The sequence below is a fragment of the Brassica napus genome, chromosome C4 (genome assembly GCF_020379485.1).
Source record: "Brassica napus cultivar Da-Ae chromosome C4, Da-Ae, whole genome shotgun sequence".
In the NCBI taxonomy this organism is placed as follows: Eukaryota; Viridiplantae; Streptophyta; class Magnoliopsida; order Brassicales; family Brassicaceae; genus Brassica; species Brassica napus.
The window spans coordinates 30,851,741-30,872,326 of record NC_063447.1 but is presented as its reverse complement, the minus strand read 5'-3'; the positions used below and the strand labels follow the sequence as shown (position 1 = coordinate 30,872,326).

General features: G+C 35.0%; 2 protein-coding genes and 1 long non-coding RNA gene across 4 annotated transcripts; 2 read left to right on the top strand and 1 right to left on the bottom strand.

The window, feature by feature from the left end:
• The first annotated feature begins 3,317 nt into the window (after positions 1–3,317).
• On the top strand, positions 3,318–4,279 carry LOC106345532. The gene is made up of 2 exons (XR_001270326.3): positions 3,318–3,923; positions 3,995–4,279. It is a non-coding gene; the product is annotated as an uncharacterized LOC106345532 (long non-coding RNA).
• A 4,690-nt stretch (positions 4,280–8,969) lies between these two features.
• LOC106375302 (phragmoplastin DRP1E) lies at positions 8,970–12,894 on the bottom strand. 2 transcript variants are annotated; one of them, XM_013815171.3, is made up of 15 exons: positions 12,601–12,894; positions 12,455–12,518; positions 12,267–12,374; positions 12,086–12,187; positions 11,944–11,994; positions 11,816–11,877; positions 11,641–11,731; positions 11,477–11,541; positions 11,151–11,345; positions 10,944–11,063; positions 10,788–10,858; positions 10,498–10,723; positions 10,377–10,427; positions 9,412–9,807; positions 8,970–9,328 (listed from the first exon to the last, which is right to left on the bottom strand). In XM_013815171.3, exons 1-15 carry the CDS (start codon positions 12,745–12,747, stop codon positions 9,194–9,196), a joined length of 1,884 nt encoding a protein of 627 aa, XP_013670625.2. In that variant the 5' UTR covers positions 12,748–12,894; the 3' UTR covers positions 8,970–9,193. The 2 variants fall into 2 exon arrangements, with proteins under 2 accessions (XP_013670625.2, XP_013670626.2); XM_013815172.3 differs by having other exon boundaries at positions 8,970–9,322.
• Positions 12,895–15,015: 2,121 nt separating this feature from the next.
• Positions 15,016–16,517, top strand: LOC106375301. The gene has a single exon (XM_013815169.3). The coding sequence runs from the start codon at positions 15,308–15,310 to the stop codon at positions 16,175–16,177; it is 870 nt and encodes a 289-aa protein (XP_013670623.2). The 5' UTR covers positions 15,016–15,307; the 3' UTR covers positions 16,178–16,517.
• Positions 16,518–20,586: the final 4,069 nt, after the last annotated feature.

Below are 20,586 nucleotides of genomic sequence, written 5' to 3'. Positions count from 1 at the left end.
CGATACAATCCGCGTGGAAACAGTGCCGACAAATCGTCAACCTCCTCATCTTATCTCCTTCCTCTGCTTCTTGCAGACACACGGCGCAATACAACGGAGACGAATGTTTGTTCACCGCCTTTATCCACTGGCTGCTGCGGAACGTGAACGTGCGGTAGCGACGCCATGGACGGGTGACGATGAAAATGGCTAGTTTTGAGAAGAGACGAAGAAATGAGACGACCAAAATGGAAACTGTGATGCATTCGCAGAATCTAAACACAGTTTGAGCATACATCATTACAAAAAAAAAACAGTGTTTTGTTAGTACCTAGCAGCGGTTGAAGTGTATATATAAGTTATAACATACGTATGTTATATGCATGTATGCAGTAGTAATCTTGAATAAAATGGACGGTTGTGATTTTATATGATGATATTTTAAGTTTTTGACGGTAGCAACAACGACAAGTTTGCGAAATTGTTGGTCTCTGAGTACGTAATTGCCTAATAATTTCATTTTAAACAAATAGGGTTGCCATTCATTTTGGTGAATATCAGTTGACTTTCTACTCAGGTCGTTTCGTGGATTAGGGAATATTGATTAATACGTCAAGCCTAATATGTTCCTGACTAAAAGGTGATTATTACGACGAAAATGCGGCGACATTACAACAAGACCTAGTTACGTATACGACAATGCAAGCAGACTTGGAAAGTCGTTTTTGTTTTGTTTTTTATCGGCGACACCTAGTCTTAATTTGATGCTGACAAAGAAACCAAAACAGTGATAATAAGTAATACACACCACACGGTCCACACCAAACAGAGAATCAGGAACAAACTGTGATTGTAATACACACCACACGGTCCACACCAAACAGAGAATCAGGAACAAGACCTAGCTCACTTATGGCTAGCTATATGGATTAGATAGAGTTTTAAGTGGCTTTTTATCCAACTGTTTGGATGTTGTTAATTCATCTTGTTTTTATTCTTTTTTGCCAAGATGTGTTCAAACTTAAGATCTTGCTTGTGTAAAATATTTCTTTCATTTATATGATATTTACAATTTAGCAAAAAAAAAATAAATAAATAAAACTGTGATTGTAATGATCATGGAGGAGACCACATCCTGACCTTTCGAAGTTTCCCTTTAGATTCGTGGTAGCTAACAATATGGTGGGTAGATTCTATAAACACTTTAAAAAGTCTCTTCATAACCAAGAAACAACTGACGTCAAAAAAAAAAAACAAGAAACAACTTGGTAAATGAGAAATGGGACGGCGCGCAAGTCTCCTTTCTAATGAGAAACTACGCGGCGTTTTCTCAGTGAATTCAAAAAGTTCATAAAACGTCAACGGTGCGCAGTCTACCATCCCGAAGTGGAACGCCGTGGCGTTTTCAAATAGAAATGAATTTTTCTTTTATAACAAACATCGTCCCAACATGGTCTAATCGATGATCAGATCATGTTCATCCTAGGTCTCTTAGGTTGGGTCTCTTGACGTAATATAAGATACGGTCTCTTAAATAAGAGATATAAGAGCATGATTATTGGCGTGTTCTTAGAGTGGGGTTCTTAGCGGAATATAAGACACTACAAGAAAACTTGTAAATAACCACAAATGAGCCACAAAAAATTTCTGGCTAGAGTTTTACGGCTACAAATAGCTACAAAAATAGCCACCGTATTTAAAAAGCAAAACTTGTGACTATTATGTAGATTTTTGTGGCTAATTTTGCTACAAACTACACTTATAGCTTTTTGAGGATAGTTAGCCACAATTAGTCACAAAACAGTTTGTAGACGTAAAAAATCCACTATTAACCACAAAATAATTTGTTGAAGTATTTAGCCACAATGTAATTTGTGGCTATTTGAAGAAATATAGATCCTAAACTTAAACCCTAAACATACCCTAAAACCATTTATCCTAGATCATGAATTGAACTCTTAAATACAAACGTCAAACGATATGAATAGTAATATATTTTAGATATATATATATATATATATACACTAAATATATTTATTTTTTATGTTTAGGCTATATTTTGATATAAATATGAACATGTTGAAATCGGTGGACCATCCAATGGAGAAATAAACTATTGTTGGTAAAGCTAACTACTTAAGACATTTGAGGATCATGAGGTATATACACTTAAACCTTTACACAATAACTTTTAACTTTTCTTGTTCTTAATTTGACATTTCTTTTCAGCAATTGTTTTTTTTTGTATGTTCTCTATGCAGGAACACAAAAATAGAAAAAAAAAAATTATCCTTGACCAATGATATCAAACTACCCAGATCACATCCTCCCATCCAAACCCTCTACTATAAACCTAAACCCTATACACCAAACCCAAAATCTAAAACATCAAACCTAATCTCATTTTAAATCTTTACTACATAAATCATACCTTAATCTAATATTCTAAACCCCAAACTCAAACCCTACATATAAAACCATGAATCCAATATTTTTAAACTTCAAATATATTATTTAAACAAACTCAAATTTTTTTCATGTAAACAAATATATAATTAATATCTATTCCAATCTTTCTAAATTCCGTAGCGATAAATATAATTTAAGCAAAGCCAATTATGGTAAAGTCATATATAATTTAATCGAATGTTTTACATAAAATTTATTAAAGCATGCGGTCATGAATCTAATTCATTATATATAGTATAATCATATAAGGAATGCAAAAAAAAAAAAAAAAATCTTTGGCCAAAATTATATCTAGGCCTGGGCAAAATAACCGGAACCAAAGAATCGAACCGGAACCGAACCGAAATACCCGAAACCGGAACCGGACCAATACCCTCAAATACCCGAACGGTTCCTATATTTTTATATCCGAAATAACCGAACCGGAACCGAACCGAGAACCGAACGGGTACCCGAATATATAAAAATATTAATTATATATACATATAACATCATTAAATATATATTTTAAATTTAAAATTCTATTAAAAGTATCTGAAAATAGATGAGGATAACTAAATTATTATAAAGTATCCAAACTACCCGAAAGTATCTGAAAGTATCCGGATAGTTTTATCCGAAATATCCAAAGTAATCCAAAATATCCAAATTTTTTATGTAAATCATCTTACTTATTTGATATTTTACCCTAAATAACCGATATTTTATTCAAATTATCCAAACTACCCGAACTATCCGAACCCGAACCGGATCCAAATGAGAACCGAACTTTTTCCGGATATTTTCCGGTTCCTACATTTACTATCCGAACCGAACCGAACCCGAAACTATCCGAACCGAACCGAACCGAAAATAGGTCAAGTACTAAATGGATCCTCTAGCCCCTATCCGAACTACCCGAAACCCGAAATACCCGAACCGAACCGAACCGATACCCGAAATGCCCAGGCCCTTCCGCCAAATTTTTCTTCCTTCCCCGCGCACATCTTGACCAAAATTAAAACGATAAACAAAAAAAAGAAAAAAGAAACTCTTCTAATTTTTCATTGGTTGACAAAGTAGCTAAAGGATTGCTATCTAGAATTTTGGACCATTGATTAAATTTTATCCAATGGTCAAGGTCACTTTGTGTTTCTTCCTCGTGTCTCTCACTCTCTCTTTTCTTCACAAAGATCTCATCTCTCTTTCATTCCTGAATCTCAAATTCTCAATCACGTTGCTCCAGATCTTCTTTCTCTCATAACTCTCTCTTTAACCATACTACTTGCTCGAGCTTGTTCACCAAAGCTTGTTCGTCACCAAAGCTCATCACCGTAGCTCGTTTGCCATCGCCACCACCAAAGGCTCGTCGCTGTCACCACCGAAGCTCTTCGTCCACCACACATACAAAGAAGAGAAGAGAGGATGAAGAAGATCCAGCAAGTTAGAGAGGACGAAGACGAATACGATGCTGGAGAGAGACGAAGAAGATGAAGGTATCTCTCACTCTCAGATTTAGTTTTGTTTTTCATTTAGGATACTGATTTTGATGTTGTTATCGATTTAGAAGTTAGCGATGGGGGAGAGAGCGTGACAAAAGTGGGAGGACGGCATATGGTGGCGAGGGTGGAGATGGACAGCAGATGGTGGCAACGTCAACTCGAAGCAACGAAGCGGCGGAGAAGACGATGACCAATTCTTTTTTTTTTAGGTTTAGTTCTTTTTTGGGTTAAATTCTTTAAAAAAAGTTAATTTGGTTTAGTTTTTTTATTGTAATTAATTTGACTTAGTTTGTAAATGAGTTTCAATTTGTAAAGTGGCTTTAATTTATAAATAAAAATTTATTCGTAAATGTCGACAAAAAGAAAATTTACTCGTAAATCAGTTTATTATATACCAAATTTAATATATCAGACATATTTATATTTTTATTTGTAACTTATTTTGTGATTTGTAATTTATATTTTTTTAAATAAAATATTTTCTACGATTCAAGATGTGGTTTTCTGTGGCTAAATTAGCCACAAAGATAATTTTATGCTATTTGTAGATATTAGCTACAAATATAATTTGTGGATAGGTCGTAGAAAGAAAGCCGCAAATAGCAACGATGGTCTGATATCCACGAGCTCATAGTCAGCGAATTATATTTGTGGCTATTCGTAGCTATGAGTGAAATAGCCACAAAATTCAATCAACAGCCACAAAATTTATAGTGGCAATTCTCAGATTTTCTTGTAGTGAGAACCCGTCTCTTAACTTTTAACTAAAAAAGTTAAGAACCGGTTCTTAAAACTCTTATTTAAGAACCGGTTCTTAGTTTTTTTAGTTAAAAGTTAAGAGACGGGTTCTTATATTCCGCTAAGAACCTCACCCTAAAAACCTCCCAATAATCATGCTCTATGAAACGTTTCTTATGGCATCTTTATCCCTAAACACTAGGGATTCTTATTTTTCTATTATCTATTTTTATTTTTTTATCTGATTCAAAAAATTTTTTTTGAAAATAGACCAATCGCGGGCCGTCACGTGTCAGTAGAGCCCGCGAACAGTTGAAGAACCAAGCAATCACTGTCTCTTATTTGGAGACTTTTGGAGACGTTTTTAAGTATTTGTGGGCCCTCTCTCACTTAAGAAACGCTAAAAGAAAGACGATAAAGATGGTATTAGCTTTTTTAGTTAAAAGCTAAGTGACTGTATCTTATATTACGTTAAGAGATCCAATCTAAGAGACCTGCAATAAACATGCTCAAATACGTAGCCAACGAACATATTAAAGGTCCAACCAACACAAGAAGTCGTCCCTTATATATTAAAGCACAAGTCTTCTAGCAAACCAAAATCTGACACGCGGAAATTTTATAATTAAAAATTTTAAATGCAAAAAAGAAAAAAATTACAAAAACAGTTTCGTTGATTTCTATTTTTTCCGTTTTATATATTTAAGTAAAATCCCTATAATTTCTTCCACTGCACCCATGATCTCCTACCAAACCATTATTGTTTTCTAGACAAGAATTAACTCATGATCAAAAACTATAAACTCCTAAATTATTTGCAACAACTCCATTGATTCTTTTTGAAATTTCTACTTCTAACCAGATAGATCAAATCTTCTAATGATCGTATTGTCTCTTTTTTTTTTTATAACCTTGGTGTAATCCAAAAGTTTTCTAGGCCAAATGACTAATCACCAAGAGACCCATAGAAATCATGCCACTTAAAGCGTCTATGAGTGGCCAAAGAAAATCGAATCCAGGGCGGAAGCTCCAGCTGAAATCCCTTCACCACTAAGCCAATACCACTTGGTTACATCTTATTATCTGCACTGCCAAAAATTTACAGTGTTACATGAAAATCAAATTTGTTTATCGCCAAAAGGTAGCACAACAATAGTCCTTCAAAGGAATTTGTTTCAACGAGAGCAGAAAAAAAGAGAAGAACACAATTATGCAATGGACTAATAGGCGTAGTACGCCAAGGCATATGAAGAATAAGGTGCAGGTATGTGAAACTCAGACTAAAATCTTTGTAACAATACATACATACTCGTACTATTAAAAAAAACGCTACATACTCTATAGTGAAAAAAGTAAAGATAAACAAAATATGTTAAGAGTTCGCCCTAACTAGTTTCTCTCCCAGTCCCAGTTATCGAGGCGCCATTTCCTCATCTGCTCTCTGACGCCGGTGGAGCTGCGGCTCGCCGGCGTCGGCCTTCTCAACCCCTGCGCTTGCTTCTCTCTCCTGTTACCTCTTTTCCACTCAAGTTCTCTGCTTTCGTCGTCTGTTCCGGTGGTCCTCTCGAAGTCGGAGACCACTGTTTTGGTTATGTTCACCGGGGATTCCCGGTGTGTGCTCTCGTTTGCTTCAACTGCTCACTGCTTCTTCCTTACCGGTCTGTGTCTGTTAAGGCTCAGATCTGTGAGAACAAGCTTCCCTCTAGACACTTCGACGTGTCTCTTGCTAGGAAACTTTCGCCGCCACCTCTCTTCCATCCCACCGCAAGTTCAACTCCCATCGACAACCTCCGTCGTCCTGAACACCGGTTCTCGTAGGGCTCCACATATAATTCGGTCTTTAGATCCGGTTTTGTGTCGGTCTGTAATCTTGTGTCCATCGCGAATCTATTTCACCTCCACCGCCGCCGGTCTCATGGACGACTCTCACGAGATCTCTCCACTCGGTGTGTTTTCTGCTCGAGCTACTTCGATTACTCCTTCGCCGTTCATCCCACCTTCACCAGAACCTCCGCCGTGCCCCTTAACTGGCACATCGTCATTCTTACACTGTCGCTGCTCTCGAGTCATTGCAGTAATTCTTGTTCGACGATGCCCTAGCGTTCTTGCTCGTGTGATGGGCCCCTATAGATTTATTATAGGCCTGGCAAGCCCAACATTGTTCAAAGGCCCCCATCTCAATCTCAAAGCGGCAGTTTCCCAGCCCACTTCCATGTGGGGCGGATTGATCCTTTTGTTTAATCCGCTAAAAGATTTCAGTGGATTCACTGTGTTTTTTACCGAAACCTTGCATACATTTCAATATTCCTCGTCTTAAGAGTATACTTTCCCCTCAGTTACCGGTGGATTCACCGGGTCCATCAAAACCATCACTATCTCTACTCCTCTTTATTGAGGAACGAGACGTATCACCATCCTCTATGAGGAGCAATTTCCCTTCCGATCTTGTCTGGAGGAGTTTGTCTATTTCCATAGCCTTTTTGCTATCTTGTGGAGCGGTCTGTTCGGGACCTGAAGATGCAACGGATTTCGTTTCGACGATATTCCGAGGTGCGGATTGGAGGTCAACGTCACACTACAAAGTGACTATTTCTCAAGCTTCTGGCTGTGCCATGAATCTTGCTTCGACGCATTTGAGCTTTGCTTTGAATTCGCTGTCCCACTATTTTAAAGGTCTCTCTATATCTATTGTTTATGTTTTATTGCTTTTTGTTTGTCGAGTTTGTTTAAACTCTTATCTTAATTGTAGACCGGATGTTTGAGAATTAATGAAAATTTGTGTTACCAAAAAAAAAAACAAAATATGTTAAAACTGTCTAAATTTTCCATTTGCTAAAATTTGTTTATTTGTTGTCGTGATCATAGTTTATTGGAGGAGTAGAGAGTCTCATATTATTAAAGCACATGCTCAAAGACCCTAAATTAATTGAGAATCAAATTATTTGAGAATCACCACAGATGGTGTTAAGGAAACTGGGGTGATAGAGAGAAAACGAGAAAGAATCATGTTTAGATCAAGACCTAACCTGATGAGGTATGTTTTTTTCTTATTCTTTATTTTATTGTGTTTATAATCTTAAAGAAATAGGATATTACTTTTGTTTACTTTGAGATAAAAATATATACGCTTTTTATGTATTTCTTATTTGTAGATTATTTTAGAAACTAAAATGTATAGCATTGAAAATGAAGAAACGTAAAAGAATCTTACGGAAACAAAAATATTTTAAGAGAAAAAGGTCAAAAAAAACTAAAGTTTGTTGTTTCCACTAGGGGTGGGCAAAAAAACTGAACCGAACCGATCGAACCAAACCGACCGAACCGAAACCGATTCGAACCAAACCAAAGTCCATTTCAAATCATTCGGTTGAAGATTTTTCCAACCCGAATGGTTCAGTTCAGTTCGGTTTAAACCGCAAACCGATAAATCGAAGTGTTTTTATAGTTATTTAAATTAAAAATATTAATAATATCAAAATATTAAAATCCTAAGATTAAGCCCACGTAATTTCCTTTTGCACGAAAGAAATCCTAATATAATTTGATTTCCATGACACTTCGTCTAACTTTTGTAATATTCGTCATTAAGCCCACATAATTTCCATGTTAATTTTTTTTTCAATAGCATATACTTTTTCAATAGCGTATACTTTTCTGCGTCTCCTACTCTCCTTCCTGCCTATTTTTCCTTTTGGTGGTGTCAATTCTAATAACTTCAGGTGAGATTTTTAATATCAAGTTCTAAGAATTTGTTACATATATTTATACAACTGAAAAGTGAAAACATCAAACTATTCTTTTAGCTTATGTATTACATATATTTATTATGACCAACGCGATTATTTCATGACAACCATACATTTATGTATTAAAACATGATTTCTTGTACAATAAATAAACTAAGAGAAATTCGATTAAACCGAACCGAACCGAAATACAAACCGAATCGAATATAAACCAAACCGAATATAAACCGAATCGAACATAACCGAACCGAAATCGATCCAAACCAAACTAACTATGGTTTACTTCAGCTGGAAAAATTCTAGAACCGAACTAACCAAACCGAACCAAACTCGAACTGAACCGATAAAATAACCGAAGTGCCCACCCCTAGTTTCCACACTGCCCTCTTTTTAATTATTTTTAGAAATAGTCAAAATGAATACAATTAATAAGTTTGTTTGTAATTCTTATTTTGTGTCCCTCAATTTGACTTTCATAATCAATTATTTTTAGGTTTTGAAAGAAAAATAGATTAATACATGATGTTTATCTTGTGTTTATATTGGACTATCGAAAGATATAAACAACATAATTTTATTTTTTTAAGTTTACCAACAAATATAAACCCTCAAATAACATTTTTCACACTGAATTATATAACATTCAAAATAATATTTCTCAGAATAACATTTTTTCTATTGTAAATTATAAAACAAGAACCGTGCAAAGCACTGGAGATATACTCGTAGGTTTCTAATCACAAAAACCACCACCAGACACTCACACACTTTGGGATTTATTCATCGAACCCAAGCAACTGCATCAATCTCATCTCTCGCTTTCTTATATAACTCAAGCCTCTGCGCACACTCTAGTCTCCTACCCATCAATGCCGGATCTTCATCTAGTAACTCTCCCAACTGTTTCCCCTGTGACTATATATATATATAAGTTTTTGACACGTATAGAATCCAACAGAGTTTAGAGACAATTTATTTTTTTAGTATATAGTTTTTACCTCTCTCTTGCTGATCTGACTGTAGAAGTAATTAAGCAACGCGAGCTTGGCTTGTCTAACCTGACAGTAAACACAAGCCTTTGGAATGGTGTTCCGAAGAGTGTCTGAAACCATGCTGACATAGGCAGACACATTCGATGCTATCCTTCTGAAATGTCCCTCTCCGTATTGGTCTTGTGTTGCAGGAGGAGAAGCAGCGGTTTGGTTCTTGCTGTTGGTGATCACTGGTCTTTCCATCTCTTGAGGAAGTTTCCTGAAGAACTCGGCTGTTAGATACGCAGACTCCATCTCAACAAGTCGAATAACCGACTTCTTGCTTTCTTCCCTGAACTTCTCCAAGGAGGAGTTGGCTGCTGCTGCTAGCTCCACTTGCAGTGAAGGGAAACGCTTTAGCTCCTGCAAAGAGATTCATTCAGTCAAACCCTTTCTAGTTCACTACTTCCTCAATATTTCAAAAAGATATTTTTTTGTACTTTCAATGCATTCTATCAACTAATAATTAATTAATTGAAAATTTCAAAAACATTAATTGTATTTTTGAATTTTTTATTGGTTTAAATTATAAAAAATAGAATATCACAAAAAAACTATCCATTTAATTAATATTTTTTTTTGAAACACTCCATTTAATTAATATATTTTATTAAATATGTGAGAAAATTAAACATGTACTCCTTCCGTTTCATAATATATGATGTTTTGGCTTATTGAATAAAGATTAAGAAACTTACTTTCCTCTATAAAGCATTTTTAAAAATATAATTTTAAATTGTTCAACCAGTTATAAAAATAAATATAAAATTCAATTGATTGAACAATTTTCAATGAAGTTAATCTTAAAACCTAAGGACATTTTATATTTTGAAACAACATAAACCCTCTAATTTGAAAACGGAGGGAGTATTATTTTTTAAACGAATTGAGTATACATGTAACAAAATAATCAGTAGGATTATTAGTGTCACCTGAGTTTCTGCAATTGACTTCCTCACAAGCTCTTTCAAGACAAAGTGTACCTAAAGCATCAAACTTGTTATGGTCCTGTATATACAAGAAACTCAAGCGAAAGGCTTCTAAAGAACTTACAGCATCGACAGACGCTTCAGCTGGACCTCTAAAGTAACCAAGCGCCCCTTCAATAAGACGGCGATAGCCCTGTTCTGGCGCAATCAAGTGAGGCTGATAACCATCTGCTTCAGAGACGATTCTCTTCACACTTTGTAGAGAAAGATGGCGATCGAAAGGAAGCTTCTTAAGAGCAGCTGGTAGTTGGTTATCAAAGACTCCATAGATACGGTCGCCTCCAGGACGCCTACAAGTGTAACATTAAAGTTAAATAAAATGATCAAATAAGGAGATAAGTAATGATGCTTTACCCTCCATCTAGATGTTCCTTGAATACTTTATCAAATGCACGGCACATCTCCAGTATAGTGTAGAGTTGAGCCTGAGAGTGAGAGTGAGACCAATAGATTAAAGCACACGGTAAAGAAGAAGAAGAGAAAATGGTTTCATATAGTGAAAGTACTCACCCCAGCATCAACTGCAACAGGCCTACCCATTTTGTCTAACTCTCTTTCAAGTTCCTCGATGCTTTTGTTTATTAAGGATAGGATACTTGGTATGCGTGACCTGATAACAGACTCCAAGTGCTGCAGAATGAAAAAAAAAGAACAATGAACATATGGAAATTTAGAAATAAAGTTATAACAATTCGAGAAAAGTCTTTGGTTGAAGACCTTAGAGAGCAGCTTTGCTAGATATTCAGAACCCATTTTGCTGGCTAAGTGACCATAATCAGGACTGGTGTCAAAATAATCACGCTCTTTTCTTCTAGCAAGCATCATGTCAGCGTTCCTATTAATATCTGCTTGTGAACGGTTCACTATCCCAACCCAAGGATGTTGCAGCCTGTATGATCTTCCCTCAAGTACCTTATTCAAGCAAGCAAAAAAGAACCATTTTTCAAGTCTTTGACAACATGAGAAAACCCTAAAATTCTACCCTTAACACTCAAAATAGACCATGTTATGTGAAAAAAAAAAAAGATAGAAGAGGTGCTTACATCTAATGCATTAGTTCCTTTGTCCATAAGGTCTAACTTGGTAAGAACACCAAATGTTCTCTCCCCTGGAAAAATCAAAAGCTTTAATTCATCACCACAAGACAAATAGTTGCTACCAAATATTATTATTTTATTTTAAATGCAACAGAAACAGCAAAACAAACCTGCTGGATCAACTTCTTTTGCAAGTTTGATAGCATCAGATGTAGCTATGTCCTGGTTAGCAGGAGATATAGCTAATATGATACAATTTGGCTGCAAAAAAAAACAACACAATTTTATTTTAAAAAATCACACGCTCAACATCTGTATACAAATGAAATAAGTAGTAGTTCTCACCTTATCAACGTATGTGCGAACCATAGATTCAATATCCTCCACAATGGTTTCTGGTTGTCCCTCTGGAAAATAAAAGACAGTATAAATAACCTTCATAGAAAGCCAAAGAGGAGGTAAGGAGTTCATACCAACAGCCACTTTAGTTAAACCGGGTAGATCAACGAGTGTCAGGTTCACAACTGTAAGGCAAAGGAGTCAAGCATTGTTGTTAGTTCCATAAACAAATAGTCTATTACATGAAGTAGACACCAGACTGTGGTAAAAGCAGACCATTAGGAGAGAAGATACTGAGGTGGATAGGAACTGGAGAGATCTGTTTGCTCTTCCCTGTGATTCTATCCGTCTCATCTTGAATCTCCTTCCGAACCAAAACTGCCAACATCAACCAGTTTCTAGCTAAGAGACACATACATAACTTATATAGACATTGAGATGGTTAAAAGGCACACACCGAAGTCTGTGAATTGCCTCTTGGGAAGATGGAGAAACTCTGCATACTCCTCTGTTCCTTCCTCCATCTTATGCAGCTGCAACACCAAAGGACGCCTCGTAACGATACCTGCACAAAAACAGAGCTCTTTGCCCTGTTACAACAAACACACTAAGAGAAAAGTGCCAAAGGTTAAGAATTTAACAAACCGGATCCTCGAGGAAGAAAGTCTCTGCCAACTATGCTCTCAAGAACCGAAGATTTTCCAGAACTCTGCACAAAATTGAAAGAGTCAACTCAACAGAGGAAAACAGAGGAGGAAGAAGTCAAAGCTATTTGGAACGGAGAAATTCACCTGACCACCGACGACGGCGACGGTAGGAAGAGCTTCCCAGAGAGAATTGAATGCGTTGTCACCAGTTCCACCACCATAATCACCGAGCACCGTGCATGCTCTCTGTATCCTGTTAACCAACCCAATCAAGCTCTCCATAGTCGTCATCTTCCCTCTCCTTCCGTTTCAAATGAAAATTCAAAAAGTTCCGAAGACGAAAATTCAGTTAAGAAATTGAAGAAAGAAGCTTGAAAATTCAACAACAGACCAAGACTTCGAGAGCTTAGAGACGCAGAATAAGAAAGTTAGGGGTAAAATGGGAAAAGAAAATAGAGAATAAAAACGTCTCTCTTATGTGTTCCAGAAGGTTGGTCTCTGTCTGGTTCGGTCGGTTACAGCCGAACCGGTTTTTATTTTTAATTTATCAATAATACTAATAAATTTTCCTTTTAAAAATTCGTGAGACTGTGTGTTTATGCATATTAATTCTTAAAAAAAATTAGGCTAATATTTCACTTACATGCGCCGTTAATGAGCTGAGGCTGGTCTCTGTGCTTCTCTCGTTCGGTACGGTCTGGTTCTTACTTTACCAAACGGCCCAGTCTAAGAACAGTGAAGATAAGATAGCGTGCACAGTCTTTTACTCTTTTTGCCTTTATTTTATTTGAGACGCGTTTGAATTTTCGAATTTTGAAGTTTCACGTCGGTTGCCCAAAAAAAAAAAAGAAGTTTCACGTGGACCCTAAGTAATACAGTTTCAGTACTACATGAAATGAACAAGGAAGACTTTGGAAAAAGACTATAAAGCCCAATATTGAAGTAAGGTCCAGGATTAGGTTTAGAAGGCCCAGTGGACAAGGAAGACTTTTTTAAAAGGCTTTAAAGCCCAATACTGAAGTTAGCCCCAGCATGAAGGGTTTGGGGAGGACGCGTGGCAAGTAGTTGAAGAAACGGACGAACATTCGTGTGGGGTGTGGAAAACGACGATGGCTCGTTTATTCACCTAATACTTGTCGGCTTTTACCAGCCACGTTCACATGCTTCCCTTTTAGGTTTTTATTTATTTATTATATTTATGCATGTTCATTGGATATAGCTCGTTCAACTGTTGTTTTTGAAGTCAGTGGCTGAGGTAATCACTGCGCTTTCCATTAAAATCCAATGGGATTGGTTCGGTAAGATATAAAGCAATAGTCAACTATGAGTAGATTTATCCTTCTGCAAGAAGCCGAAACTAACAAGTTTAATCACGTTTGTTTAAAATAACGATGACAAAGTTGATGGTAATTGACTAAATGCAAATGGCTAAATATTTTGTAATGGTAAACTGTTGAATGGAATACTAAACACATTAACTTATAGTAGTACTAGTTGCACGATGTAAAAAAAGAAGAAGTACTAGTTGCATATCTTTCGGAATTTCTGATTTTTAATTTATTAGAATTATTTATAAAAGATTATACTGTATTTGTTATGAATTTTACCAAAAAATAATAAAAGTATATGTATTTGAAGTGTATTTAACTATAATTTTTTTGCTATGTTTGATGAATTTTGATTTATTTAATAATTAATAAATTATATAAATAACCTACTCTTTCCGTATTTTTTTAAAAAGTATTTTTATAATTTTATGGTATTTAAAAATGAATATTTTAATTTTGGATTCTGTATTTTATTTTAAAATTTAAACACAATTTTAAAATACATAGACAAATGGTGTGGTATCCTCTAGACTACATTTGTGAAGTGATTTTGTCGCATGTCTTTTATACAATCAATTTCACAAAACAAATATGACACGTCTACTGAAATTGATGACATGACTTCCGGAAAAATATGACATGGATAATTTTATTTAATGTTGATTTATATTTTGGCAAACTTATTAAAATATGGTAATAATTCATATATTACATTTAATATTGATATTTTTTTTTGGTAATTTTTTTTAAAAATACGGTAATAACTCATACATTATCTATAAAATAAATATATTCATATATAACATTTTAAATTTCGAGATATTATTATTTTTGTATAATTATACAATTTGTATTACTAAAGCTTTCAAAAATTTCTACAATTTTTTAAAAATTTAAATATCTAATCGTAAGATCATTAGTTTCTTATATATCTACAAATTTTATAAATATTGTTTAGGCTAAATTTTTGATAGTTATATAATTTTATATTATTTTTATTAATTTTATACAAATTGATTTAATATATATCCAATCTATATTAAATATTAGTAAGAAAAAAGTAAAATCTATAATATTTAATAAAATTTATTTTAAATATAAGTTAAGTTTAAAAAGTTAATTACTGCACATGGTGTAGGAAAACACTTAGTTTATTAATATGCGCGACAAAATTAAAACGTTAATCTTTTCAAATATTATTAATGAAAGATAAAATATAAATATTAATAAAAAATTAATATGAAAAGAGGAAGTATTAGAGGGGCATAGGGATGTTCTCGTAGGTACTGTCTTTATCCCGACAGAACAAAGAATGCTTTATTCTCTCTCCTCCAAGTCATTTCTCTCTCTATCTAAAAACAGATAGATCTTATTAGAAGAAGACAAAATCTTTACCACCAGATCCTCCTCATCTAACAGGCTGTCACATCACTATAACTCACTGAAACTTTCGGCGACTAAAAAAGGCTTTCCGCAAACAAAACATCACCTCTCTCCGAAACGCCATTTTCCCTTTCCCTCCGATGAGGTGTAAAAGACACACCGTCGATTTCACCAGCAACCTCGGCGGCGTCTGCGCTTCTTGTCTCCGTGAACGTCTCCTCTCCCTCGCCGCTCACGCCGCCGCCGAAGATAACAACAGCAATCGTCAACCGCGGAAATCTAATAAACCACCTCCGCTTCTGATCTTCCCTCGCTCTGTTTCTCCTTACGTAACCGGTAGAAAATCCGACGCCGGAGGTGGAGATCGCCGGTTCCTCGCCGCGCCTCAGGTGGATCTAGGATTCTCATGCAAAGACTTCGAATCGCATCGATCGTCTAAATCTAAAGGAGGTAAAGCTTCGAGAATCTCTAATCTATTCAGAGCAAGATCTGAAGATTACGGTTCAGATCGTAAACCGGTTTCAATAAATTACGGTTCCGATCGTAAACCGGTTTCTAGATTTTCATGCGATGGTTCGGAGTCTTCGTGGTTTTCTTCCTTTCTCTCCACCGTACGTTCCAAGAAGCAACCGACCACCGCGTGCTACGTAGAAGACGCCATCTCCGGCCATCGTCGACCACAAAGAGTTTTCTGTCGTGGAATGTCTCCTGCTAGAGATGAAAATGAGCCACCGTCGGAATCAGTTGAAGAAACGCCGAGAAGAACACCGGCGACGAAAACTCCGGGAAGGACGAAGATTGTGACGGGAATGAGGTTCTGCTTGAGTCCTTTGGTGAGAGCTAAGCCTCACTGTCCGTTTAAACGGAAAACCAGATTTCCATCGGAGGTTGTTGGAAGTGCCGGCGAGGTAACGGTGTTGGAAAAGCCACATATCGCAGAAGCGGTGTCGTTTTGTGCGAATAGATCGAAGAAGCTCGTGGATTTAGGTAGAGTTCATCACCGCCGTTGAGTTTCTGATGGGGAAGTCTGGTCAATGTTTGACTAGCGCTGAGTGTAATCCTCGTGATTCCTAAAGATTCATGGATTTTTCCAAATTCAAGCTTTTTATTTGGCTTGTGGTTGAATAATCAGAAAGAAAAGTGTAGTTAAAAGTACTTTTCGTTTTCTTTTATTTTGTAATATATTTTCTCTTTCGTGATTGTAATTTGTAGATGGAGCTTGTCCGTAGAATATTAGGAGAAGCAATGTAGTGTCATTGGTATTTTTCTTATATGAAAATGCTTTCTTCGGCTTACAAATTAATTATGATAATTCCATTACTTCATATGAATGACATCTTTGATTATTTATCAATGTCGCAATAGTGTTGAAAGCCTGGTCCGATCAATATTTTTTTAGGGGTTGACTGACTATAATCAATCATCATCGCATATGACTAATCTTGTTATGTCTTTTAATTGTAAACTGCAGTCTAATCAAAGCAAAATTCAAAATAGTTTCGACCGAACCGGGATCAGGTTGGACCTATAAACATACACAACGGAGCCACGGTAGCTAGCCGGTATTTACTAGTACTATGCTATATTGATATGGTCAAAGGTCATTAAACTAATCATTCAGTACTGTGATTATGAATGCGGCGGTCAAAAATTTGAAATTAACTGAATCTTGACACATGTGTTATGGGTTGAGTAAAGAAGAGTGTGACAGTTTTGACTTTGTTTTTGTCTTCGCCTTAGAAAAGATTATCTTGATTTTCACAATTTGCTCCTCTCTAGTCCAGTTCAACACAGACCCACAAAGCTATTGAGTTTGAATCACTTATGACACAAGTATCAATATATTATCTCGAAAACCACAACTTTGTTAAAAGTTGCTAATAACCCAAGCTTTAAATGAAAGAGAGGGTCCATGAGATTTACATTCGTTGTCCATGACATTTACTACATTCGTGGTGCCCGCGAATCTCCTGAAACTCTTTTTTTGCTAAATGAATCTCCTGGAGCTCTCCGAACCAAAATTAGCATCAAATGCTGGTTAGGCTTCAGAAAAATAAATTGTAAGACCTTTATTTAACATGGTTATTGTAGTACAAAATTATTCAGGTTACTGTTGCAATCGAGGTAAATTGGCTCCTCCAGGACATTTGAATAGACAGTCACATGGTTGTCTTTTTGCTTTGTTGAAAGATAGGGCTTCGAACTTGCTACCCAAGGAAAAGCAGTTTCTATAGAGGAAAAGTGCCAATATAAAAGCTTAGATGTTAACCTCACATTGACAAATGACAAGGATATACAATCTAGACTATCTAGTACATAAAAGAGCTCAACGAAAGCATTTGTCGTTTTATTACAGTGGTTATGGATGGACATGGGCAAGTTCAAGTGGTGCGCTACAATTATTGGTAGCAAGAAATCAACGACGTCGAATCTCACCACTGCATTCTGAACTGGAAGCATTATCATGGGCAATGGAATGTATGCTACAGGTATCAACATGCCAATTTTTTGGGACTGACTGCAAGAAATTAATCGCGATGACCAAAGACCCTGGAGCATGGCCGAGATTTTCTACTGAGCTGGAGGAGTTTATGAAGTTGAAAGCAAGATTCTCGGAATTCTCGATTGTTTTTGTACTTCGTCAGGAAAATGTATCGTCTGATTCACTAGCTAAGATAGCGAGATCCTTCCATAGGGACTTGTATTACATTGGTTGTTCTGTTCCGGTCTGGTTTCCCAGACCACCTCAAGCTTGAGTAATAGAATAGTCGTTTGAAGAAAAAAAAAAGAGCTCACGTCTTGTATTGCTTTTTCTTAGAGCATCTGCAAAAAGGAACTCTAGTTTGAAGTTTCCAAAACTCTATATTTGAAGTTTCAATGTGTTCTTCTCCAAAAGTAAAACTTCAAACCTAACTTCAAAATTATTTATATTTTACACTATGGTCATTATATTTGTCATAGTTGATGAAAATTCATAAAACTTCTATAAATAACTAGTACATATATATAAATATTACAGAAATATTAATTAACAAAATCTTACACTAAAATATAAAATTATAAATAAAAGTACATAATTAAATATTAAACTGCAAGCAAATAGTACATTATTCCATAAAATTATTTCTGTAATGTTCCCATATATGATCAACTAGTGCATTTCGAAGTAAGAAATGATTCTCTTTATTTTTTATTTGTAGATTACCAGCCAAAAATTGTTGAAATCGGATATCCTCATAATATACCCGCTGATAGTTTGATATCATCAAAGGAAAAAATCCTTGATCTTTTAAACGAAAGTACAACAAGCAGGGAAAAAGGTCATGGGATGATTGAATTACGTCTGCAAAATGAAGCAAAAAAGTTAGCTTTTAAAGAAGTAAAAGAGGAAAATAAAATATTGCTAAAAAACTTAGCTTCTATCGATGATGTTAATATTCGTGAATACATTCGATCTGAACAAGAAAGAATCATACGAAAAAGACGTCAAGAGCAACAACAACAATCATCTTTGGTTACACAAAATTTTTTTGGACAATATTTTGGAGATTTGAGAGGTTCTGGAGCAAATTTACCAGACTATTAGTGTTGTTATAATATTTAAACTTGAGTAATAATTATGTCTTCATGTGTCTTTTTAATAAGTTTTTATTATGGTTTTTTGTAATATTCTTGTTGTTTAATTCTAGTTTTAAAATACTATAAATCTTGTTTTAAAATTTTTATTTAATTTCATGTGTAAAACTTAAATTTATAAAACAAATTTGAATATTTATGAGATATAAAAGATTTAAGGATTAAAACAATAAACAAAAAAATATTTAAGAATTATAAATATGATGTATAATTGTAAGGACCAAAATGCAAATAAAAAGATGAAATTTCAAATTTGAAGTTTTGAAAAGTGAAACTCTTTATTTGGAGTTTCACTCTTCAAAACTTCAAATTTGAAGTTTTGAAATTTCTTTTTGGAGAGCAAAAAACTCTATATTTGGAGTTATATAGTTTCTTTTGGAGATGCTATTATAAGCTAACGTAGATCACGTAATGACTCACATCCGTTATTATCTTACCATATATCAAGATAAGGGGAGTTTATCTTAGATGTTGACTCAGGGATTTCACAATGTCCACTTATACTCGTGTTTTGTTTAAACTTTAACATCTCCCTTCATGCTAGTACTAAACAATACTTTTGAGTAACATTGAATCTTAGTATTATCTCTGTCTGTGTTTGATTTGCTTTCTTTAAAAACTAGTTTACAAATTTTGGTACCTTGTTAGTTTTAGGCACTTTTATGGAAGCGATTGGCTTTGTTTGTGGGTGCCTACCAGTTGGACACTTGCTTCAGAACTGCATATTAGCTTGCTCCTTGAAGATGTTCTCGGCAACATCTCGTCCTTAGTTCCGACAAATCTAGCCAGGAAAGGGTAAAGAAGAGAGTGATGTGATCCAGGAGACCTTCAAGATATTTGTGGACAGAATGTTAACTTTGCAATGTGTTAGTTTCTGCTATCAAAAATTTCTCTCTAAACTAAAGACAAGGTGTGAATAATACAAATGGAACCAAGATAACAAGATCATCATTTTTCATTACATGCACTTGGCACATATGATAATGTGCATTGGGATGTTTTTAAACATGTATACCGCCATAAAATAGTATAATTAGACTTGCCACATTATATTTCATAAATCAAAATTTCATTGTAAAAATAATGTTATCAGTTTAGATGGGCTTCTCCCGTAAGAACATGTAGCCCACTAAGACCCACTGGTATCATAATGGGTTTCCGTTCTTGTATCAAAGATAAACTTCAGGACCAGGTCATAAAAAAAATACGTCTACAAGAGATCAAAGATTTTTTCTACCTGCAATACATATATGGAAATGTAGTGTTTTGTTATCATTTTAACAGGCGAAACAAAATAAAACAATTGGATAGATCTGCAAATACTCTTAAAAGTAAATTCTTATGTTCACAAAACACAAAAATATTAAACCACCCAATACAGAAAGAGATTACCTAACTTTCTACTAAGAGTAAGCTTATGCTATGTACGCAACGAATATATATTAACTTATAGCTAAATGCCTAGACCACCTAACCATATGGACAAAGGAAGCGTATATATTCAGTTTCAAATGTATGATTTGACGTCTCAGCTTGAAATTAAAAGAAAAATCGTTATATAGCACACTATTTTTAAGAAACCGTATAAATCGCTAGTTACTTAAAATCATAAAGCCTGCATATGGAGCATATCACATACAGATGAATGTTTTTTTGGTTCATTGTAATTTGAACATGTACTTAATTTCTTTTTCCAATATGCCTAGTTTTGTGGTGTACATCGGAGAAGAGTTCTTTCATTGTTTTATTTATTCTAAAAAAACACTGGCTATATATTTTCCAA